The sequence below is a fragment of the Somniosus microcephalus genome, unplaced genomic scaffold (assembly GCF_052327205.1).
Source record: "Somniosus microcephalus isolate GS21.2 unplaced genomic scaffold, FLI_Smic_1.0 unresolved_chr9, whole genome shotgun sequence".
Lineage (NCBI taxonomy): Eukaryota > Metazoa > Chordata > Chondrichthyes > Squaliformes > Somniosidae > Somniosus > Somniosus microcephalus.
The window spans coordinates 31,198,621-31,224,572 of record NW_028225187.1 but is presented as its reverse complement, the minus strand read 5'-3'; the positions used below and the strand labels follow the sequence as shown (position 1 = coordinate 31,224,572).

Genomic DNA, 25,952 nt, shown 5'->3' with positions numbered 1-25,952 from the left:
AAACTGTTTTGAACATGATTTATTGTAAGCGCATCTTGTACCGTTAACACATAGACTGGACTGATCTGTGGCCCCAGGCTGAAGGATTGTTATTTTCACGGGTTTACGGAAGCGGTCAGACCCGCTCTGTGTGTGTGGCCTGGCACAACGGTTGAGAGGGAACCGAGGTGAAGGGCTGCAACTAATGTGAGCTGTGACCACTGAACGTGTTTCACACTGGCACCATTAACCATTAAAGTCCCGAGAGTTTAACCCGGTGTTTTACAAAGAGGCGATTCAACTCACAAATTACTGAAGCCTAAACACAGGCTTATCCAGTGTATCTGCTTTAGCTGCCCAATCTCGTCCCAGCATCTGGCTCACTCCAGGTAACCGTTAACTTGGCTCTACAGAGCCAATATTCTAATTATAATTTAACGTTAATTTTTGCACTCTAGATAAGTTTAGCCATCTAATTGCAGACATGCAGGGCAATGGAATATCTTACACATTCAGTGCTGACTGTGTTTAAAAAATGTGTCCATTCAAGTTTTTATTGTGGTGGTGTAACATTCTAATTACTGAGTATGTGTTGTCACAGAAATCACAGAAACCCCACAGTGCAGATAGAGGCCATTTCGGCCCATCGAGCCTGCACTGACACATATCCCACCCGATCCCCGTAACCCCTACACCAACACATGTCCCACCCTATCCCTGTAACCCCACGTATTTAATCCCCCTAACACTAAGGGTCAATTTATCATAGCCAATCAACCTAACCCGCACATCTTTGGTCTGTGGGAGGAAACCGGAGCACCCGGAGAAAACCCACGCAAACACGGGAAGAATGTGCAAACTCCACACAGACAGTCGCCCGAGGCCGGATTCGAACCCGGGTCTCTGGCGCTGTGAGGCAACAGTGCTAACCACTGTGCCACCGTGCTGTATGAATCGATTAACCATATCAGTGTCCTACTGGCACGGGTATATAATTTTATAGAAGCCTGGGATAGTACAGCACAGAAGGAGGCCATTCGGTCCATCGAATCTGCACCGGCTCTTTCAAGGTACCACAGCACCGCTTTTGCCCCATATCCCTGAAGTTTGTTTCTCCTACCAGTATTTATCCAATTCCCTATTGAAGGCTGCTATTGAATCTGCATCCACCACTCTATTGGGCAATGAATTCAATATCATAACCACTCATTGCATTAAAATAATTTTTCCTCATGTCGCGTCTGTTTTTATGCCAATCAACTTAATTCTCTCCCCCCTGGTTATCGATCCTTCAGTCATTGGAAAGATTTTCAATTATTTAATCTACATAAACATTTCATGATTTTAAATACCTTTATCAAATCTCCTCTTCGCCTTTTCTGCTCTAAGGAGAACAACCCCAGCTACTGTAGTCTATCCACGTAACTGTAAACCCTGATCCCGGGAACCATTCTAATAAATCTCTTCTGCACCCTCTCTAAATTGCCCTATAAGTTTGGGTACAGTCCCAATATTGACCCTCTCCGCTGCATCTCTATTAGTTCCTGCTCTCATACTGGCATCAACCCTGTCCATTGCTGGTTCTCAAATTATACTTCAGATGTCCAAGTCTTTGGATGTTGGTAATAACTTTCATCCCCAACCTGCCTGCAAGTCATTCACACCATCAGCTTCTATTTTATTTTGATAATTCGTGTCCCTGAGCAGGCTGGCTGTGAATCAATAATTGTGCTCCTGTCCCAAGCATTACTAGAATATCGGTTGTCTAACAACAATCTAAATAGTAATGATTATAACACTTACTCAGTTTTGTTATCCTGTATTTAAAAAGTTATATTTTTACTAATATGTTATAAACCAATTAAATCTTGTCCATGTCGCTTTGTCTGGATTTTAACTGCAAAGGATAATACCATTGTTCCAGTCTGTAAAATGCAGTCTGTCAGCGAATCTTCAGTTCTCCTCGACATTCAGTCACAAAATACTATCCTCCCCAGTCTTTCTTCAAGGCACTAAAACGCCATGTGTCGAGCACCAATCCTGCCTGCCTCAGTCTGTGGCGAAACTATTATGCTGTGAATCATTTACACCACATCAAACTGTGAGTAGCTTTTAAATATGCTTCAATATCATTGTCCTCACTAATCAATGGTGCTGCCTGCACTTATGCTGTCATCCATCTGAAATTGTGTTTGTACCCAATGTATCAGTAAATCACCTGTACCGCTGTCGACTTCCTTTAAGTCACATACTGTGCTTGGACTAACTGCAGCAACATTTTCATACACAGCAGCGTTAAACATGCAAGAGTCCCCCCCTCCACCCCTCCATCACTTTCAGTGAGTCAAGTCACGGGTGATACAGGTCAGGTTAATAAACAAGTGTATCAGACCCGGCGCTCATGTTCAAACTATCCAACACGGCATCTCCACACTCAGATTTATTTCAAAAATTCGCACTTCTTCACCCTTTCAACCAGAGATTCGTCCCCTTCCCCAGTCTGTTCAACAATAACCAACGTAGCTATTTCATGTTCAGGCTTTCTAATAGTTAATCATTCATCTAATTAGTTATCTTATAAGAAAGACGATTCATGTTACAGATCAGTCAGAATATTCCCTTCCTAAGATATTGATTCCACCTGCCATTGAAAAGCAGAATGCGCTCAGTACTGTGTTGTTCATTCAGTAATGGGGAACAGACTTCAGACGGGTACGTTACCATCTCCTGATCATATGTGTTGCAATAGTAATTGCGATTATTTTTATATTGGAAGAGCCCACTGTGCTTACAATCAGCCAATCAGTTTTCTCCGAATGCCATGAGAAATGTTCGAATATCCCGTCACTGAAAGAGGGCAGCCAGCAGAGAATCATTCCAGTTAAAATTATTTATTCAGCTGCCAAAATAGAGTGCCAAGTTTACATAAAGCCAATCAGCTATTACGTGAAAATATCGAGGCCCGAACCTAACTGATCAGGAGCTGAAATGATACAGCCAAGTTAAAATCGGCCAATCGGTGTGCTCCAACGTCAATATGTTATATTCAAGGAAACATAGCACTGAAATAAATTGTCCTGCAGAGAATTATTAGGGTAACAAATATTCGGAATGCTTCAGAAAGAATAGCTTCAGGGCTGTAGAGAGGGCTTTAAACTAATAAGTGGTGGGGGGGAGGTTTCTAGAGAGCAAATAATAAAAATGACAACGGAGAAGGTCATAGACCTAGGTAACAGTAGGGGAATTAAAAATCAGAGCGTGTCAGGAAGGGACAGAAGGTATGGAGTAAAATGTAAAGTAGTAAAAGGGGAAAAAGCAAGGACTAAGTATATAAAACATATTTGAAAGTTCTTTATCTGAATGCACGTAGCATTCGTAACGCAATGGACGAGTTAACGGCACAAATAACGACATATGGGTATGATCTTGTGGCCATTAGAGAAACATGGCTGCAGGTTGACCATGACTGGGAATTAAACATACCAGGGTATTTAACAATCAGGAAGGACAGGCAGGAAGGAAGGGGATGTGAGGTGGCTATGTTAATAAAGGAAGGAATCACTAATACAGAGAAATGATATTGGGTCAAAGGATCAGGATTGTGAGATAAGGAATAATAAGGGGAAGAAAACACTAGTGGGCATAGTCTATAGGCTTCCTAAAAGTTGCAAATCTGTTGGACGGAGTATTAATCAGGAACTAGTTGGGGCTTGGAATAAGGGAACAGCTATAATTATGGGGGATTCTAACTATCATATTAACTGGACAAATCAAATTGGGCAGGGCAGCCTTGAGGAAGAGTTTATTGAGTGCATTAGGGATGGGTTTCTTGAGCAGTATGCAACTGAACCGACCAGGGGGCAAGCAACCTTATATCTGGTCCTGTTTAATGAGTCAGGATTAATTAAAAATGTCCTAGTAAAGGATCCCCTTGTAATGAGTGACCATAACATGGTTGAATTCCATATTCAATTAGAGGGCGAGAAGGTTGGATCTCAAACAAGCGTACTGAGCTTGAATTAAGGAGACTATGAAGTTATGAGTGCGGAATTGATTAGAGTGGACTGGGAAAATAGATTAAAGGGTAAGACGGTACATGAGCAGTGGTGTACATTTAAGGAGTTATTTTACAACTTTCAAAAAATATATATTCCACTGAGGAAAAAAGGGTGTAAAAGAAATGACAGCCATCTGTGGCTAAGTAAAGTAATTAAGTAAAGTATCCATCTAAAAACAAGGGCATATAAGGTAGCCAAATCTAGTGGGAGGATAGAAGATTGTGAAGTCTTCAAAAGACAGTAAAAAATATCTAAAAAATTGATTAAGAAAGGGAAGATAGATTATGAAAGTAAATTAAATAAAATATAAAAACAGATAGCAAGAGTTTCTATAGTTATATAAAAAGTTAAAGGGTGGTTAAAGTAAATGTTGGTCCCTTAGAGGATGAGACTCAAGGCGGATAAATCCCCTGGGCCTGATGGCTTACATCCTAGGGTCTTGAGGGAAGTGGCGGTAGGGGTTGTGGATGCATTGGTAATAATTTTCCAAAACTCCCTGTATTCAAAGGTCCTGGCAGATTGGAAAACTGCTAATGTAACACCCTTATTTAAAAAGGGTAGTAGGCAGAAGGCTGGAAACTATAGACCAGTTAGCCCAACATCTGTGGTTGGTAAAATTTTGGAGTCCATTAATAAGGAGACAGTAACGGGACATTTGGATAAACATAATTTAATAGGACAAAGTCAGCATGCTTTTATGAAGGGGAAGTCATGTTTGACAAATTTGCTTGAGTTTTTTTGAGGACGTAACATACAGGGTGATTAAAGGGGATCGAGTGGAAGTAGTGTATTTAGACTTCCAAAAGGCAATTGACAAGGTGCCACACAAAAGATTATTGCTCAAGATAAAAAATCATGGAATTGGGGTAATAGTCTGGCATGGGTGGAGGATTGGTTATCTAACAGAAAGCAGAGAGTTGGGATAAATGGTTAATTCTCAGACTGGCAATCAGTAACTAGTGGTGTTCAGCAGGGGTCAGAGATGGGTCCTCAACTCTTTACAATCTATATTAACGATTTGGAGGAGGGGACCGAGTGTAACATAGCAAAGTTTGCAGAAGATGTAAAGATGGGAGGGAAAGTAGTGAGTGTGGAGGACATAAAAAACCTGCAAAGGAACATAGACAGGCTAATAAGTGGGCAGAGATTTGGCAGATGGAATACAATATTGGAAAGTGTGAGGTTATGCACTTTGGCAGGAAAAATCATAGAGCAAGTTATTATCTTAATGGCAAGAAACTGGAAAGTACTGCAGTACAAAGGGAACTGGGGGTCCTGGTGCATGAAACTCCAAATGTTAGTATGCAGGTGCAGCAGGTGATCATGGAATTGGGGAAATAGTCTGGCATGGGTGGCCAATGGAATGTTGGCCTTTATTGCTAGGGGGATAAAATATAAGAACAGGGAGGTATTGCTGCAGTTATGCACGGTATTGGTGAGACCGCACCTGGAATACTGCATACAGTTTTGGTGTCGATACTTAAGAAAATACATACTTGCTCTCGAGGCAGTACAAAGAAGGTTCACTCGGTTAATCCCGGGGATGAGGGGGTGGACATATGAGGAGTGGTTGAGTATATTGGGACTCTACTCATTTGAGTTCAGAAGAATGAGTGGCGATCTTATTGAAACATATAAGATTGTGAAGGGGCTTGATCGGGTGGATGCGGTGAGGATGTTCCCAATGATGGGTGAAACTAGAACTAGGGGGCATAATCTTAGAATAAGAAACTGCACTTTCAAAACTGAGATGAGGAGAAACTTCTTCACACAGAGAGTAGTAGGTCTGTGGAACTTGCTGCCCAGAAAGCTGTGGAAGCTACATCATTAAATAAATTTAAAACAGGAATAGACAGTTTCCGAGAAGTAAAGGGAATTAGGGGTTACGGGGAGCGGGCAGGAAATTGGACATGAGTCTAGGTTCGGATCGGTCATGGCTCTGTGGGTGGCGGAGTGGGCCCAGGGACCGTGTAGCCTGGTCCTGCTCCTACTTCTTGTGTTCTAATTCTGTGCTACATTTCAGGAGATGGTTCTATTCACAGGAATTAGTGGAGACCTCGGGAACAGGCTGCCAGCTAGGTGTCCTTCAAGAGTAAATTGGGCCTGTTGCTGGCTGGGGTGGAGATCACCTTTTACAGAAGGTAAGTACTGTAGGAATGACATGGACAGAGTGCTCTCCTGGACGAGTTTCGATCGCCTAGATAGGTCGGAGAGGAATTTCCCAGATTTTTTCTCCCAAATTGGCCATTGGGTTTTTTTATCTGGTTTTTCTCCTCTCCTTGTAGATCACATAGGTTCGGGTGGGATGGAGAGTGGAAGTAGATTTGAGGTTAGGATCAGATCAACCATGATCTAATTCAATGGCGGAGCAGGCTCGAGGGGCCGATTGGCCTACTCCTGCTCCTATTTCTTATGTTCTTATGAATAAGGCTTACACATGAAACTGTCCAGAACCTAATCCAATTCTTCAGTAGCTGAAATGATACATCCAGGTTTATAAGCAGACAATTAGTACCAATACAGAAACTCCAGGCGAAATCAATCAATCAGAAGATGTCCCGAAACATCTGGGAGGTAAGCAGTTATTAATCTGGCGTATACAAGCGAAATGTCCAAGCGATCGAAAGTCATTTAGGTCAGAATGAAAATATTTCAGGCACAGTCAGGAAGCTAGTTTATCAAAAGTTTCATTAGATCATTGGCCTCATGGCATCTACATCCAGAAACAGATGCTGAAGTTATTCAACTTGGGCCCCTTATTCTCTGTGATGAGGCATCAACAGCTGTATACAGCAATGAAATGAATCAGGTTCTGTACATAGAGGCTCTTGTGAAGAAAAATCCAAATCGTGGTTGAATCGTGACGATTGACAGTTTTTGCTTTGAATGAACATCACGAACTGAGGTGCTCCCCAGTAATATCGTTCTTTAGTCACTTGTAGGAATAACATGCTTGCTTCAACTATTGCCTTCAGAATTTTCTGTAGATTCCTGTAGACTCCGAACATCTGTATTTATCTTCTTGGTGCTCAGGCTCTCGATTGCCTTCCAGTTGCTGATGATTCATGTCACATGGGCCTCGTTACAGTCAGAAGATTCAAACTTTCCATGAAAGGAAGTTAACATTCTATCAATGCAAAATTCTCTATTGTATTGCACATTTTGAGTCCATTTCTGTTACTCGTTTGATATGTTTTCACAAGGAATTAATTATCAGATCGAATATAAAGATTAAGAAAAAGATATCTAAGGACAGTAAGATCACTTTTATTTCGTTCGACCGAGTGGTGGAGAAGGAAATCCATCTCGGCTCTTAAGAGTATCCAAGTAAATTAACTGCAATATTAGTATAACTTAACTTTGATTCTTTACATAAGGCACAATTTTATTCTGTAGAGAGCCATCATATTTCACTCAGGATTTACACAGTTTCGCAAGCAACAGGTGTCCATAAGAGTATGACTGTAATATCAGAGATTAATGACGGTTTAGAGAAAGAGATAGGGAGTAGAGATTTTAGACAGAGGTAGAGATAGAGACAGAGATAGTGATAGTGATAGAGATAAAGATAGAGATAGAATATAGAGAAAGAGGGATATAAATCGAAATAGATATTGATAGGCACAGAGACAGAGAGATGATTGAGACCGACATAAATTTGGAGTTACTGGTAGACAAATAACTAGAGCCAGTGATAGAGATACTAATAAATTATTTGATACAAATAGAGGTGCATAAACATATAGAAAGAGTCTGGCATAGACGTAGAGATAGGGGAGCTAGAGATCGATATCTAAATGGACATAGACAGAGAGAGATAGAGTTGTAACCAGCAAGACAGAGTGATCAATAGAGGTAGATACAAATAGATAGATAGAGAGAGAGATGGAGCGATGGAAAGCAAGATAAATGTAAAGAAATATAGTGAGGCATGATGATAGATTGCGAGAGACTGGGATATACGTAGAGATAGAGAGATGGAGGTGGATAAAGAAGTAGAGATATAAAGATAGAGCTAGACATAGATATGGAGATAGGTAAAGACTGATTGATGGAGGTGGACATAGAGATCAACATAGAGTTCGAGATAGGAATAGACATAGAGAGAGACATAGACATAGACACAGATATAGATGTAGACCAGCCATTGACATAGACTTTGAGATAATGTTAGAGATATAATAGGTCAATATCCAGACAGTGAAGAAGAAAACCTAACGCTAGATTGTGCTGAGTGTACGCAGAGAAGGAAATAGAAACTCTATGTGGTTTTTCCCAATGTCTCGTCGTAACGTTGGTGGAATTTCCGTGGAAAACTTGCAGAAAGGGTGATCTCTCTGGAGTTGTAGCCTAACTTCTGCCGAAGTGATAACGATATTGGAGAGAACTTCCGATGGAAATGTTACCCCAAACAATCTACGGTTCATCACATGCTGATCAGGTTGAACTTACCGGTGCTTTGAGCTGATCGCACACCTGCAGACTCGGAATTGTCTGCAGAATTCTCTTCACTTGGAGGTCTGTTTCTAGTTGCCTCCCTAAGTGCGGAAATGTTCACAGAGATTAAAGTTTAACAATAATCGTGGACAACGGAAATTTTACTTTCAAATAAGATGAAATAGTAGAATAAATATCAAAAACAAGCAAGCAGTTTACAAGAGACATAACCTTAAACTTGCAAGTCCACATCCATTGGACCAGTTGAAGAAGCTCAAGGTAGACAGGTTGCCGATCCGTGGCACTTTCCTCCCCAGGGGTCTAACGTCGTTCTCTCAGCAGATCCTGAATTACCTCAGGTATTTTCCAGATTTCCATTATCATGACTCACTTTGGTAGAAATTGGTCCTTGAAGACACCGCAAAGCGAAATGTAGCGAATCGGCTGTCCATTTAGAAATCCTCTAGATCATTTTTGATCCATTGAAATTTATGGAAAATAAAATCGGTCGAGTCCAAAATGTGCAATAGATTCGTTAGTGCTCGCTGTGTGCTGCGGCCCCAAATTAAGTTATACTGATTATGGTTGAAGATTGTAACGTAGTAAGAGTGTCTCCTGGCGGGGGGTATATGATCCACATTACTGCTGGGCAGTAAGAAACAGCACTCGCCGGATTTTCATAGCTTCGAAATTGTTTCACAGGATAATCGGGCGCAATCTCAATTGGACGGCTGACCAGAAATGGCAGTTTATGCCCGAGCGGCAAGTTGGAAAGTTGAAGTTAATATTCACTTTTACCGTCCAGCAGAATATGGGTGGTAAAGGCTCAGCCGCTCGTTTTACACTCCAGCCGAATTTGGAAATGGAAAGTAGGCTGTGTGTAAAACTGGCCGGCCATCCCTTACCACCTGCTTTCAACTCCATTGGAAAAGCAAATTTGACCCATTGTGTCCTAAATGGAAGGGAGGATTCAATACCAAATAAAAGGAAGAATGTATCATTGATATTTGGGTATCAGTTTAAAAAAAAAAGTGGGTGCAGTGTTGAAAGTGAATTAGGAACTGTAGAGAATGTTGAGATATATCACCACCGTGTAACTTATAAATCACGGGAGATAACCTTAAAATTATAGTTGGTATTGGAGCATGTCCTTTGTTAAAAACATTTTTTCTATGATTTTTGTGCTAAAAATCACGTTGGAGGAAATCAAAGAGGAACCTGGTGGAGAGGTTCACACATCATTTACAGAACAGGCAGGATTTTCCTTGCACGCAGCTTAATGGAACAGGGAGCAAGTGGTTCTGCTTTCGGCAAGAGCTCCTTCCCAACCAAGCTTCCTTTCTGTGTTCTGCCCAGCAGATGTCCCACATCTGGCGCAGGGAGTACAGTGCTGGTATCATTTTAATAAAATAAACATTGATTCTTTTGTTGAATATAAAGGGCGTGTCACGAGCTTACATTCAAAACCAGGGCGATAGAGCCTTGAAAGGAGTTGGAGTATTGTGATAAAATTCAGTCTTGAAAGAATAATGCGAAGTTTAGCAATAATTATTTATGATTAAGAGGTTTTTGGGAAATGTGCATACAGATGTGTTTTATATGTGTTTATATCAAGCGGTTCTGCGTTCAGCAAGGGATACCTTCCAACTGAACATACGTTATGCTGTCAGCCCAGCAGATGTCCCACATCTGGCGCAGTGAGTACAGTGTTGATATCATTTTTATAAGAGAAACATATTAGACTCTTGATGAATGTAAAGGCAGGATCATTAGATTAGTTCCAAAACCAAGGGGACAGAGTGATGAAAGGAGTTGGAGTATTTTGAAAAAATTAGTCTTGAAAGAAGAATGAGAAGTTTTTTGAAATATTATTTATGATTATGACAGGATGGTGGAATGTGCTTAGAGATGCGTTTTAATACCGAAGCTCAAGAAGAGTGCCACAGTTACAAATTGAGGGCCACAGAAATCAAGAAAGATAACCGTAAATTTATAATTGGTATTGATGCAAGTTCATGGGGTATCAATGATTTTTCCTGCCATTTGTTTGTTAAGAATCATGTTGAAGGAATGCAAAGATGAGAATATGGTGGAGAGGTTAACACATCTTTTACAGAACATGCAGGATTTTCCTTTCACGGTACTTAATGGAACAGAAATCAAGCGTTTCTGCTTTCAGCAAGAGATCATTCCGACCAGATCTTCCTTTCTGTGCTCTGCCCAGCAGATGTCCCACATCTGGCGCAGTGAATACAATGTTGATATCTTTTTAATAAGAGAAACATACTAGACGCTTGTTGAATATAAAGGCTGGGTCACTAGATTAGTTACAAAACCAGGGAGATAAAGCCTTGAAAGGAGTTGGAGTAATTTAAAAAAAAATCAATCTTGAAAGAAGATGGAGAAGTTTTAAAAATTATTATTTATGGTTATGACAGGATTGGGTAATGCGTATAGAGATGTGCTTCCATACCGAAGCTCTAGAAGAGTGCCACAGTTTCAAATTGAGGGCCACACAAGCGTATCGAAAGTTCAAGCAACATTCAGTCAGAGGTTAAAACACATGTGGAATGATGTCCAGCATAGGGGAGTCGGAAAATAAACAGCGACTGGATTCACAAGGGGACTAGATATTCCAAGCCAACAAACACTGTTCAAGCTGATCAATAGTAGAACTGTATCCAGAAAAGCTTGTTCAGTTAAATGGACCATTGCCTGAGATAGTCACTGTGTGAATGTTACTAAAATTAACTACATGCGCAATCGCCCTGCACACCAAATCCTAGAATGCTTCAGGTCCCTGTGATTTACATGAGGATTAAATTGGAGGATTAAAGAATAGTCCAGCTCACTGAGTGATTGAAGAGTTTGGGGTATAATTTCTTCTTGGGCGGTGGTGGAGAGCAGGGTTAAACGAAACTCCAACAGTTTTTACACTCCGCCCAATATTTGTTTACAAGTCACTGGAATCTAATCTGCGGACTGTAAAACGATTTGTAATCACCCCTTTTACTGTGCCACGCAGGGCGAATTTCACTCTGTTTAAGTTAGGAAGTTCAGGTACAACTGACATAACTTAGAAAATGATCACTCCTTATAGACTGCAGGGAGTGTAATCGTTTGAGTGCGAGCTACAGTAAAGGCTTATCGTCAATGGGGCAGATTTTCCAACTCGGTGCCCGGAATAAAAAGTGGTGTAGCAGAACAGACACGCGTTGTAGAAACCACATGTTTTTCAATCCCATTCAACTCAAATTAAATTAAAATATGGTGTTTTCTATAACAGGAGGCTGATCCGTAATGCCAGATTAAAGTTCAATGCAATTGATAAAATCTACCGCACAAGCATTTACCGCGTTTAGTTCAGCTATACAGAGACTGAGTATATTCAGGGATATAGCTATGGCTTATTCAGCTAAAAATTGCGTGGACTTACCCAAACGATTGTGAAATTCTTGAAGAATTTTCTGGATAAAACAGGAAGAGACCTACTTCAGCAAGTTGTACAATAAATATTGCTGTACAGGTGGATTTGTTTAACTGCAAACGTATTCATTCACATTAAATCTAAACTTTTACAAACGTGCATTAAATGACTTATTAATACAGAATCAATACAGAAAAGATATACAGAAACATGTAAGATATTACCATATACCGCGTTACAAATCCTTTAGGATGCATCGTCTCCTCACACTAACCACGAATGATGCTGCCACTTATTGTTCTACCCCTCGGCCACATGCATATCAATTCTGAACAGCACAAAGGGAAATAAAAACACTTAACTGGGCAAATTCGCCCCAGTCTTAAGCTCCTGTCTGTTCTGAGATCGTCATTTCAAATAACATTTTTCTTTTTCCAGCCCAGACTATCCCTCTTTTGCCCAAATAATATGGTTGCATTTTGAATGTCGCAACTGAATATAGAATACACTGAAGCCCTTCACGTGACTATAGAGCCAATCACCTGCCTGTAAAACATGACTCACCTTGTTTCTTGTTGGGACGATTGACGAGTACCAGTGCAATCAGGGCAGCAACAAGAAAAAGTGTAAAAACTGAGGCTCTGATCGCGGTTGTGTGAATCTGCACTGGAATAAAATAAACATATCCCATGAATAACATAATACGGTTTCAAGTATGTACGGATATATTCATTTATTTATACAGTGCATCTTAAACATATAGATAAGCCCTGTGCCAGAATGAAGAATCCCATTGTGTGCATGTGTTGGTAATTTAGTGGATGAAAGATGATAGATAATTGCAGTAAATTGTACTCACGTCTGACTGAAACTGAAACCTGATTGTTCAGTTTCTTCACCTCGCTGTGCAAAGTAGTTGCTTTACCAAGGTAAGTCCCCGAATCGTCAGGCCGTGATGTTTCCTTAATGTAATAGTTGTGGTCTGCCGCTGAACTGGAGTGAAATATTTCAACCAAACAGGCGAGTTTTAACTGTTGGCCCTCAAGTAACTTATCTGAGGAAGGATGTTCTCCTTATCTGAGGAAGGATGTTCTCGCCATGGAGGGAGTACAGCGCTGATTAACTGGACTGATACCTGGGATGACAGGAATGCCGTATGAGGAGTGATTGGGTCAATTGGGCTTATATTCACTGGAGTTTTGAAGAATGAGAGGGGATCTCAATAAAACGTATAAAATTCTAAAAGGACTCGACAGATTAGATGCAGGAAGGATGTTCCCGATAGTCGGGGAGTCCAGAACCAGGGGTCACAGTCTAAGGATAAGGGGTAAGCCATTTAGAACAGAGATGAGGAGGAATTTCTTCACCCAGAGAGTGGAGAACCTGTGGAATTCTCTACCACAAAAGGAAGTTGAGGCCAATTCATTAATTATTTTCAAGAAGGAGTTAGATATGTTGCTTAAGGCTAACAGGATCAAGGGATGTGGGTAGAAAGCAGGGACAGGGTACTGAATTTGGATGATCACCACGTGGACTGCAGCGGTTCAAGAAGGTGGCTCACCACTACCTTCTCAAGGGCAATTAGGGATGGCCAATTAACGCAAATGTTGCCAGCGACGCCCAATCCCATATACAAATACAAAAGTATTAGCAGCTACGGTTAAGAGATGATGTTCTAAAATTTATAGCCCAAAAATTACTGCCGATGGTATTAAGATTTGAGTCGTCATTAACCTCTCCGTATAACTTCTCTCAATTTGTCAATTAAACAGACTGATCGGCCGTTTTAAATCTACAACTAACAGTTGCAGTTTGTAGACCAATACTTGATGCAATCAGATGACATTCTTGTTCTTTTTAGGCATTCACCTGTTTAATGTAAATGGCGCAGTGCCTCACTTCACACAGAAGAATGTCAAAGAAGATGTTACAACGTCCAAGCTATTGGCAAAAGCAGTGATTCCCGGACTGTTCTCACTGAGTCACTTGTTTCGTTCTGCCTCAGAGGTATTTATAATAACTCACCTAGCACTGCAACCGTAACAAAATCGCTGTGTAGAGGACGTCTGGTCGCTTCGTTTGAAACACCACAAATATAATCCCCTTGGGTGCTTTGGTTGACTTTACCGATTTGGTAAGTAATTTCGGTTAGGTTGGACTCCTCTCGGAAGAGTTCTTTATTTGGGCCTTTGTAGAATATGTAGGTAATCGGGGTAGAACCGTTGAACACTGAGCAGGTTAACGACGCTGTGTCACCTTCCAGTAACTCTTTACCAGGGCTGATTGCCAGTTCCGGTTTGGACACTGGGATTCCTGTAAATATAACCATTTGTCAATTACATTGCTTTTGTGGAATTTGTAGTATTACTTTCAAAGTGAAATAGGGCTCTCATCAAAATAAAGAGCCTCGTCATTTAGGTTACCACTCCAATCTTGGGCGCCCGTGCCCCTCTCCTACTTCAGCAGTCAGTGGAATTAATAGAGGAAAAACTGATTCTGGAACTGCAATGATTCCTATTGCAATCCACTAGTGGCCACCCTACTATCTCTGGCCTGGTACTGATTCCTACTAACTCTGCACTATTCCAGTACCATAAACACTATCTACCTAAATGCAATTGCATCTAACTCCACTGCTCCACTTGGCCAATCATTCTTTGTTCCAGCAATCCTCGAATAAAGAACGTTCTTCTAAGCTATCCTCCCGCTTATATTGATAATTATACATCAATGATCCCTCCTTCCTGTCTTCGCAATCAGAGTAAATACCATTCCCTTATCACCCTATCTCGGTCTTATCATGTAATAAACAGTAATGAAATAACTCTTAGCCATGGCTACTCCGGTAGTGTTCGTGCCAGTAGCTCAAGTCTATTCTGGTGAATAAGGTTTTCCATCCCTGGCGTCATCTGGTGAATCAACGCTTCCCGTTTTCTGTGATTTTACTGTTCTCTTTAAAATGGAAGGCAGGACATTGGACACAGTATCTGTGGCCTCACGAATGTGTTGTATAAACATGCTATTATTTCCTTTCCCCTGTTGTCTATGCGACAATAATTTAGTTATTTATGTATTCAGTGCATGTTGAACATATAGGTAAGGCCCTTACTTCACGGATCAATCCCCGTGTGCGAACCTTCACATTTTAGGACATTCATGTTAAACGCTCAGCTATGGACAATGCAATTCTTTGAAAATCCACTGATGACACAGGATCGATAACACCCACTTGGTGTTCTGATTGCCTGCTCCTTTTAAAATGTAAAGATAGAGTTATGATTGGCAGATTCTAACTGAATGCAATCGAGAGGCCGGACATCAGAGGCTCAGCCTTCAATAGCCTCCGGCGTTTTGCCACCCCGTCATCCCCCTCTACTGAAATTGGAGGGGTGGAAATTCAAGTTTGTCTGGGGTGCAAAACCGGTAGTAGCTCATTGGCCATACTATCTACACACAGGTGAAATTCGATTTCCTTGTCTGCCAATTATCTACTGCACTCTCCAAGTTAAATTTTAGCACCGAGATTTCAGCTAGCAACGATTGCCGGGACTAATAAGTGGTAAGGCACTGTCTGATTAAACACCGTGCTGTTCCTGACCAGGTTCTGCTCGTTGCTGATTCAGTCAGACAGAAACAGAGGAGGTAACTTGACCTTGGATCCATGGTGTAAAACGCGTGGTATCGAATCTTGCACCAATTGTACACCACGCACGATGTTCCTGTCCAATGATAATGATGCGACGCAAACACGGGAGGGACATATAATGGGAGGCAAATTCAGTATCGCCCATTCGACACTATTGCAGGAAGCTAATATTAGCCACTGGGAGTGGACACTGGTCTTCAAACGTTGCAGCTATTACAAGTGTGGGTTTCAGTAAATGTATGGATTTTTTATAGAACCAGGTGGCGCTTTGATTTAAACAGATCACATCCAAAATTGATTTATTATGTGATAAAGCTGGGAGTAAATCTTTTTCCACATTGGATCCCTCCCGTATATTTATTTATCTATAATCCCCTGAAGAATTCTTTAAATGAAAGATGAACAGTAATTACAGCTGGTTCTATTTACCTTCTACCGTAATGGAAACCTCATCACTCTGTTGTTATCACGGTGGTAGAAAGCATTTGCTCAACAAGGCTAAGTCACCGAGCCCTTCAAAGAAGCTGCCCCCATGTGCTTAGAGTTGATGTATGAATTCAACTGCAGAGCTTTGCCATTTTTGTGAAATGTGTATTGAAGCCTAATATTGAACAGCATTGTTTCAATAAAAAAATGAATTTTAACTGGTCTACCTCAAATATTTTAACTGCAGGCTCAGTCCTCAGTTTAGGTTTGGAGAAGAGTTCGGTGAAAACAGAATATGGATTGGGAGGTAAGAATTCATCTCATATAGTTAAACAAATAGCAGAGATTATTGATAACAAGAGCAAGGATATACCAAGAACCACCACGAGGTGCGACTGTACTAAATGGTAACCAGCAGCTGTATTGTGGAACACTCCAGTAGGCAGCATTACTATATTGTTATGGATTTCCACTCGCTGCTTTGTTTGCGGAGAACTTAATCTGCTTAATATATTCTGCTGATACAGGAACTCCACGCTGTGCAAGACTTATTCAAGTATGAATCCTTCAATAGAACTTTGCTCTTTTCGCTATTCCCTGCTGTGTCTCAACATCTACTATGATCACTGTGAATTCTGCAAATATTCACAGTTACATCACTCTGTCACCACCCAGGCACCACATTGGTTGGAAGGTATGATTCTGTGATCATCACTATGACAGGCTATTGCTTGACTGGTCTGTGGGACAGCTGTCCCAATTTTTGCAGAAGTCCCCAGATGTTAGGGAGGAGGGCTTTGCAGGGTTGACTGTGTGTCTTATCTGTGTCCGAATATGATGCCTAGTTCAATGCCAGGTGTTCCTCCAAGTTTTAATCTTACAGTTTTTTCTAGTGCTTTGATAAAACTTAGTAGCTTGCCAAGCCATTTCAGAGGGGATTAAGAGTCAACCACATTTCTGTGGTTGTGCAGTCATATATAGGCCAAGGATTCTTAGAATACTTCACATCCTTCAACAGCTCATTACCAGATCAAATAAAGAAAATGAAAAAGAAAAGCAGTGACCAACTTTTTATGGTGATGGTTACATTCGGGGAGATCCACTTCCTGTAACGTATTTTGAGTTCACACCGATATGGTGCCGTATCTGACTCTTTTGCGTTTTCTATGGTGTACTGAGATTCGTCAGTTTCTGCTATTAACTGTTTATCTCGATACCACAGGAAGGGAAAACCTTCTCTCCATTTCCAGGAAGGCATCAAACATTTCAGGATAATACTGTCACCTGACAGTGCGGATGTTGGATTCACTTCCAGAGTTAAATTCATATCAGAAGCTGCAAAAAAAGTGAAACATATGAACGAAATACAAATTAAAATATGTTAAAGCACCATTCTTCAATGTTAAAAAACATTGGCTTGAAAGTGCAGCTCAATATCCAGAGCAATCGGTATCACCTCAGTAACTAAAAGTAATTTTAAGACCTGAAAAGCCAAACTAATGTTTATTGGTTCAGAGAGTGACCGTTCCCTTTCTAATGCTGAGCTATCACTGCTCATATTGCCCTTCAAGGTTTCATCAACGAAGTTCAATGGCGAGGATCGATTCAACAGCCAGGCAGATGCCCAGCCCTCTCTAAATAAACGTCTGGTATTTGTAAATGTTGTGGAATCAAGATATTAAAACCGTGGCCGCTTTCACCTGTTCAGGTGCTTCTGATATCAGTTAAAAATCCCATTGAACGACGCCAAGACGAAGAAGTCGTTCCAGTGTCCTGGGGTATTGCTCGTTCGTCCAGCAAGACCAAACAAATTAGCTGCTCATTGTCCCATTACCTTTTGTGGAAACACAGGGCAATTTCCTGCCTTCGCTCCTCCACTGTAACTTCGCCAGGTGTGCGGAAGGGAACCCCATTTATGTATGTAAAGGGTTTTTGCACTGCACATACAATAAACTTGTGGCAGTGCTCAAGGAGCGCCCCTAGTTAGTCACCTATCAACAATTTTTCTAGCATTGCTTATTACCTAGATAAAAGCATTCGTTGCACCTCATAATAATTTGTTTTCTGAGAGACACAAGATAAATGTACACTCCACTTCTCACCATGCCTCGGGTCTGCAGATGCACTTCCAACCAATCCTGATCCCAGGGGAGCGCCGGGAGGATACACTTGAGCTACTTTTCACTTTTACCGCCAAGAGGCCAAAGGGCAGTAATGGAGCAGCCATAAGTTTCAAACCACTCTCGATTTATTTAACACTGAAGTAAATAGAAATGCGACTCCACCTGAATCTAAAACATGGCGATTGATTGGACCTCGCCTGTTTATTTCACCCTGCGATGAAAGGTAAAGTTATTCCCACTCCGGTATAAATTTGTGATACACATTGGCGGCAAATGAGCGAATACGAAACAGCAGTCGGTTTTATGACTTTTACATTTGATTTGTTACAGGGTTGGAGAGAGTAGAGCCCATTACGTGCTTCCACCAAAGTTGGATTTTAAACCTGTGATGGGTCACCCTACAACCTACTTCGCAGAGGATGAAGTAATGTTTAAATGGAGAAGTCATTGCATATCAGACCAGCGACACAGCAATTCTCAGATGTCATTATTATTAATATAAACTAGTTTGCAGATCACAGATTTTGTAGTTTGAACTTTGGAAATAGAATTTAAGCTTTCAACACAGTCTTAAAATTACTCTAGGAGATATTAACGGTGGCTTTCTCGTATCTGCTGTTTTAGAGAGCCGCTGTTCCATGCACAATTAGCGGTTTAAGGTCTCTCTTGAAATAAATAACATTTGATTGACCTAACAACATGTAAGAATTTGGGTAGATTTAGACTCTGTGCGATATTTCAATTGAAGTTAATGTGATATAAATGGGAGGTGAAACTGGCTGATACTACCGCACAAAATAGCGGCATATATTTCAACTCTGGGGAAACCGAGAGGTCCCCCTGTTAGGAGGAGGGATGAAGATACACTTCTGCCCAGTGGTCCAATTTTATCCCAGTATTGCATGTGCTTGATATCCTGTACTATATTTGACTGTGAGGCCCCTTTATAAGCGACACATTTCTCGACTAAAACTGAGCTATGATCATTGGTGTCGAAGTTTACCTACCAATGGTGACTAAATCCAGAGGTTTACTCTTCTCAGAGGAGGACCAAGGCAGCGGCACTGAACACTGGTAAGACGCTCCACTGCGACTATCTGCATATCTTTCAAAGAATATATATTTAAAATGAATATAAGTCTCATCTTTATACCAATAAGCCAATGTTTTCATGCCTCTGTATCGACACTGCAGGTAAAATGTCTCCCCTTCTTTCACGATTCCATCGCTCGGATTGCTAAGGACTACTTCTGGGACATGGGCTGTAGAATGAAATTAAAATAATGTTCTGATTAGAATTGTTGAAACTAATCTGTGCAATATCCACTACAGAGAATTTCTAGTCGCTGTCCAAAATGGGCGCTACCTATCGGGTGCCCATGGATCGATCTTTTGAGTTGGTGATGACTTTGCATCATTGATATCGACCTCAGCACGTTGTAAACGGAAACTCCCTGGCTGCTTAAACTTTTAGAATGGCCGACCTTTGGGCGGCAGAAGCACCTGCCTTTTCCTGGCGGTACTCCTCTGTCACCATGCAAATCAGGATTTTGTGATTTACACCGGACCCAGCTTAGAAAGACAGAAACATGGAAAAATAGGAGAAGGAGTAGGCCATTCAGCCCTTCGAGCATGCTCTGCCATTCAATATGATCATGGCAGATCCTACGTCTCACAAACATATTCCAGCTCTCTCCCCATGCCCCTTGATGCCTTTTGTGTCTAGAAATCTATCTATCCCCTTCTTAAATATATTCAGTGACTCGCCCTCCACAGCCTTCTGTGGTAGAGAATTCCACAGGTTCACCACCCTATGAGTGAAGACGTTTCTCCTCGTCTCAGTCCTAAACTTCCTACCCCGTATCCTGAGACTGTGACCCCTCGTTCTAGACACGCCAGCCAGGGGAAACATCCTCCCTGCATCCAGTCTGCGTAGCCCTGCCAGAATTTTAACCGTTTCAATGAGATCCACACATTCTTCTAAACTGTAGTGAACACAGGCCTAGTCGACCCAGTCTGTCCTCATACGACAGTCCTGCCATCCCGGCAACCAGTCTGGTGAACTTTCGCTGCACTCCCTCTATGTCAAGTACATCCTTTCTTAGGTAAGGAGACCAAAACTGCACACAGTACTCCAGGTGTTGTCTCACCAAGGCCCTCTATAACTGTAGAAAGACATCCTTGCTCCTGTACTCAAATCCTCTTGCAATGAATATCAACATACCACTTGCCTTCCTAACTGCTTGCTGTACCTGCATATTTGCTTTCAGTGTTTGGGGTACAAGGACACACAGGTCCCTTTATACATGAACATTTCCCAATTTATCACCATTTATTTAGTACTCTGCCTTTCTGTTTTTCCAACCGAAGTGGATAACTTCACATTTATCCACGTTATGCTGCATCTGCAATGGTTTTGCCCACTCACTCAACTTGTCTAAATCTCCTTGAAGACACTTTGCCTCCTAATAACAACTCACGATCCCACCTCGTGTCATTTCATCAGCAAACTTGGAAATATTATATTTGGTTCCCTCATCCAAATCATTGATATTTATTGTGAATAGCTGGTGCCCAAGCACTGATCCTTGCAAAACACCACTAGTCACCGCCTCCCACCCCATATGTCATTGCAGAACAGAATGGTCGGAGTGTGCTCCATGCACTCTCCCATCAGATTTACTAGCGAAAGCATAAAAGCGACACAGAATAAGTACGCTTTCCATATATTTCCATATCATCATGAAATGGTAGATGCAGGAACCCTCACAACATTCAAGAAGCATTCAGATGAGCACTTGAAACGCAACAGCATACAAGGCTACGGACCAAGAGCTCGAAAATGGGATTAGAATAGATAGGGCTTGATGGCTGGCGTGTACACGATGGGCCGAAGGGCCTCTTTCTGTGCTGTATAACTCTATGACTATGAATAACACTGAATATTCCCTTCCAATCACAGAAAACGAAAATTGAAAACTATTCTCTGCTTCCTTGTCTCAGACAATTTCTTATCCACGCTGTCCGTACCCCTTAATCGCAATGATAACAATACGATTTTTGCGAACAAGTCAGTTGTGTGGTACTTCATTAGGCATTTTTTGAAAGTCTATATACACGACAGTGAACTGCACTAATTTGATTAGCATTCCCTGTTACTTCAACAAAGAACTGTCTATCTATCCATCCATTTATTTACTCAGTTATGATTACTCGCTGCCAACCCACAGTTAAATGATCTAGCAGTTACACAGACAAATTTCTAGGTCGCTTTTTCTTTAATATATTGTGGTAGACATTAAACTTGGCGCCGAGGCTTAAAACTGGGGTTCTGATTGGCCGACCGTGAGAGAAACCGCCCACTTTACATTCCCACCGAATCAATGAAAATGATGACCGAAAGTTTCTCATAGGTGGCGAGTCCAGAACCACAGTTTTACGCACGGGCGAACAGCTGATAATTACTCCATTGCTGGATTGTTGTTGTCCTATAGATATAAATTGGAAGCGTTCATTCCACAACTGGATTATTATCAATAAAGGACATTATTGTCATCATACCTTGTGTGGTCGCCTGATGAGTAATTTGCACTGCAAGAGAGAAGACAATGTAAAATATGTTTCATTATCTGAGACCATCTTCAAGTTTGACCTCAGCTGCTCAGCTGTAAGGCAGCTGAATAGAGGAAACACCCAGGGGTTGAAATTTGACTTCGGCAGGGACACAAAACAGGCGGAAACACATTTGCTGCCAGTCCATACATGCCACGAGGTATTCAGTTCAGTTGAAGTAAATGTAAAATATTAATATATCGAATGATGCCAATTGTCCCTCTCACGGACAAAGATAAATTGTTATTTTGTGGAAGTTCCCCATGGTCTGAGGACTATATGGAAAAGTTGCTGCCGGATGAAAGGAAACTGACAAATATTGAAATGTATCATTGTTCTGAGAGCCAATGAGTGTGATTGTTCTGTCAAGGAGAAGGGAATATTTCATTAAAATTGTTTATAGGCCATTTAGGATGGAAATCAGGAAGCACTTTTTCACACAATGTGTAGTGAGAAATTTCAACGCTCTTTACAAAAACCGCTGTGGATTTTGCGGGTAAATTGGTACTTCCAAGACGGAGATCGATAGATCTTCGTTAAAAAATGAAAGAAATAGTTGCATTCCTATAGCGCCTTTCAAGACCTCCGAACTTCCCAAAGCGTTTTAAAACCAATGAAGGACTTTTAAAGTTTAGTCAGTGTAGGAAATGTGGCAGCCAATGTTCACACAATGATGTTGATAATGACCAGATTATCTGTTTTTGTCATGTTGATTGAGGGACAAATATTGCCCAGGGCACCAGGGATAAACACCCTGGAAGGGGCCTCACTTTAACGTCTATTATAAAAAACGGCCAATCCGACAGTGCGGCACTCCCTCAGCACTGCACTGGAGTATCAGCTTAGTTGATTGTGCTCAAGTCCCTGTAGTGGGACCGGAATCACACGAACCTTCTGACTCAGAGGCGAGAATGCTATACACTGAGCCACGGCTGACACGAGTTGAGTAAGCGTAACAATGGATGTTGAGCAAAGTGGGGTAATTGGAGTGGAGGTACAGATTAACCATCATATAATTGAATGACAGAGCAGCGTCGAAGGGCTGAATGGCCTACTCCTGTTGGTATGTTCCTATCATCAGTTAACTCATCTTTAATCGATTCAGAATCACAAGTATTACCTGGGTTGCAACTGATACTCGTGAAGACAATACATGACCCAGCCGCTAGCAGCAGAAAGCAGCAGGAAGCTTTTGTCGCGCCTCAGGCCACAGGAATCAAACTACTAAGGCAATGCCTGCTGCTGCAAACCTTGCAAATATAATTGCAAAAGGGTCAATGGTCAATGCAGATGTGTCTGTATTTCATTGTTCAACATGTAGAACCTGGGACTTTTGTCCAGCTAGGATTCAATAGGGTGAATGTTTCAAGCATTCAGTTAGGCCAATATTTCCAAAAAGTGGGTTTCATGTGCTGTGCAACAAATAAATCATGGGGCCTATTATATGCTCAAGAATGAACAACTTGAGGTTAACTTCACATATTTTAAGCTCTACCTCATTAATCTGTGGAAGTAGCTGTGACCAACATGGTCCCACAACTAATGTCAAGTTACTAAAATAGATGAGATTCTGGTGAAAGAGTCGGTGGTACATTAAAGATGCAAACCCTGTTGTTTGTTCCTGTTTGCTGGGCTTGTGATCCAGTGGTTAACAAGCCAATAGAGCGCTGACGTCAGCATCTCACAGGAAGGCAGCCTCAATGTCCTGTGGCCATAAAGAGTCATTTCTGTCTAAATTCCAATAAACAGCATCAGAAATTAATTTTAAAGATGCAGCATTTTAAATTTCCTTGCCAAACACCCTTAAGCCGTCAGTTTAGGTCAAGTATAATCATAGTAAATATGTTCTCCTCAGCTTTGTTAACTCAAGTGTTGTCGTCCCGTTAATGTCTATTTTCTCCCTCACAACAGAAAACAAAAGAAGCCCTTCATCGTGAATCTGCAAAACTGAGTTGAAAAAAAAACTCCTGCCCTCTCTCTCTCTCTCTCTCTCTGTCACTCTCCTTCGTGGACAGCTTAATTGTTACTTTCTTACAATCTCTGTCTATCTGTCTCTCTCTGTCCCTATCTGATTGTCTTTCGCACTGACTCCCTCTCCCACTCCGCCTCTCTCTCTCCCTCTCTCTCTCTCTCTCTCTCTCGCACTGTGGCAGTTGTTAACAAGAAGCGTGCCTGCCGCACACGAAATCATCAAGCAATGACATGGACCAAGTTTAACATCTAGCCACAGAACCCACGCACTGTAAATCTCACCGCATGTATTAAGAGCAATTTGTAAGAGTGAGTCAACTGAGCCAACGCTGATACTTGAGATGAAGCGCATAAAAATTTTATTTTTTTCTAATAAACAAAACGACAACAATAAGAAACGTGCAAGCAGTTTCTGCAGGTGAGGCTAAATAATTGGTGAAATAATAAATATTGGACCGTTTAGATGTGACTAAGGTCGGCTGCAACCTTAGATGAGCAGAAAGATCCTGTTTGCCTGACTAATCAAACTTATTTCTGTTGTTCCACTAAATTCTGATTAAAACTGAAGCATGGAAATGACATTTCAATGCAGTATAATTGAATGTTTGACCTTAATAAAGTCTGAATATTAATTTACTGTGAAGCACCCTCTCACTGAATGAGTCTTATTAATCTGGTTAACGGTCAGGGGTGAGTGACGTTGATTTTCAAAGGCACTGGAAATATTTGAGATTTACTTACACAAGGTCAGAAGGCGACAGATGTGAATCATTTCGAATGCGGGGGATCCGAAGACCCGCGCTTCGGATCAGCTGTTTTCAATTCTGTTCACCTGAAAACTGATATCATAGAATCACATTCAGCCGCTGACACTGTTCGACTTCTTCATTACCAAATGCCCGCACGCGCAGATCCCGAGTCGGTACTTACGGGGAATGAGGAGACAGCGGCTGGAGCGAGTTCCCCGAGAGCAGTCTGCAGCTGTATTGCTCACTGCCCATGCACCAGCCGACTGCACACTGTGATCACTGTGACTTCTGACCACATTGGAGCCAAGAGGAAATTAAACCGGACACGATGACGAATCCACCCTAACGCTGAAAAGTTACCTGAGCCCTGTCAGTTTTAAACTGAATTCTTATCAGAAGCGAACAGTTGGAATCCAGGCCGTAGTAATCTGTTCAAACTGTTTCAAATATGATTTATTCTAACCGCAGTTTATAACGTTAACAGAGAGACTGGCCTGGTCTGTGGCCCCAGGGTGAAGGCTTGTTTTTTTCACGGGCTTAGGGAAGTGGTCAACTCCCGCTCTGTGTATGTGGCCTGGTACAATGGTAGAGGGGTAAGGGAGGTGGTACACCCTGGCACGATTAACCATTTAAGTCCCGAGAGCTTAATTCCGTCAATAATGTTTAGCAAATAGGTGATTCGACTCTCAAATAACTGAAGCCCAAAACGAGGCTTAAATGGGGCATCTCCTTGAGCCACACAATATTGTTCCTCTCTCGGGCTCACTGTAGGTATCACCTACTGGTGCAGGTCTATGATTGCTGCCTCGACTGTCCTACTGCAGAATGTATATGATCAGTACTTAGACACGACTTCTAGTACAGGCCAGCTATTAGTAGCTATACTGTCCTCTTTGCACAGATCTCCGATAAATACCCAATCTATAATATTGTGGCAAACTCTAATTAGAATCTGCACAGTTCCATTGGTGTTGGTCTATGACTGGGACCGATGCAGAGCTACTGGATAAGCAACCTGTAATTTACTAACCGTGCCGTTCGTTATTAGCACATATATAGCCCTAGAGGTGCCGGTCATTGCTCATTACATTGGCCCAGAATTGTAGGTCGGTTGCTTCCTGCGGGTGTAAGCCCCTGATCTGCACTAACCTAGCGCGCCAGCGGTTGAGTCGTGGGATTCCGATCCGGGTCCTGGTCAAACTGCCGGCGCACAGTGCTTGCGTATCCCAGGGGCAGAGTTAATTTGAAGTGTCCCCTGGGATTACGTGGGCCATGAGCAGCCAATCGGAGCAGGGAATGCTCCATTCATAAGTCTTGACAGGAAGTGCTACGGCCCCAAAATAGCACTAAACAAACTATAAATGACAAGGAATAACTATTTATAAACAATAATAGAAATTTTTGAAAAAAATATTTTTTTATTCTAACGGGACTAATAATCAACTTACCTAGCTGTAAAGTATTTAAAAATAATAAACCTGTGGAAAAAAATGTTTTAATTTAATTAATTCACCATTTACCTTG

At 41.5% G+C, this 25,952-nt stretch overlaps 1 protein-coding gene across 3 annotated transcripts; it reads right to left on the bottom strand.

The window, feature by feature from the left end:
• Positions 1-2,854: 2,854 nt before the first annotated feature.
• Positions 2,855-19,447, bottom strand: LOC147085020 (Fc receptor-like protein 1). 3 transcript variants are annotated; one of them, XR_015075892.1, is made up of 7 exons: positions 19,104-19,447; positions 17,042-17,308; positions 13,927-14,214; positions 12,466-12,562; positions 11,911-11,941; positions 8,490-8,575; positions 2,855-7,139 (listed from the first exon to the last, which is right to left on the bottom strand). XR_015075892.1 is itself a non-coding variant. In XM_085979727.1 (7 exons), the coding sequence occupies exons 1-7, from the start codon at positions 19,267-19,269 to the stop codon at positions 7,135-7,137; spliced, it is 945 nt and encodes a 314-aa protein (XP_085835853.1). In that variant the 5' UTR covers positions 19,270-19,447; the 3' UTR covers positions 2,855-7,134. The 3 variants fall into 3 exon arrangements, 1 of the variants encoding a protein (XP_085835853.1); XM_085979727.1 differs by having other exon boundaries at positions 12,466-12,567; XR_015075893.1 differs by lacking the exons at positions 2,855-7,139; positions 8,490-8,575; positions 11,911-11,941 and adding an exon at positions 12,761-13,036 and having other exon boundaries at positions 12,485-12,567.
• Positions 19,448-25,952: the final 6,505 nt, after the last annotated feature.

Excerpts from the sequence above, each read along its gene's own strand:
- LOC147085020 (XM_085979727.1), bottom strand. The coding sequence starts at position 19,269 with ATGAAAACATTGGCTTATTGGTATAAAGATGAGACTTATATTCATTTT. Across the intron at positions 17,309-19,103 it reads TCTGGATTTAGTCACCATTG|CTTCTGATATGAATTTAACT; the intron begins GTAGGTAAACTT and ends CTTTTTTTGCAG. Across the intron at positions 12,568-13,926 it reads TGTTACGGTTGCAGTGCTAG|TGCAGATTCACACAACCGCG; the intron begins GTGAGTTATTAT and ends ATTTTATTCCAG.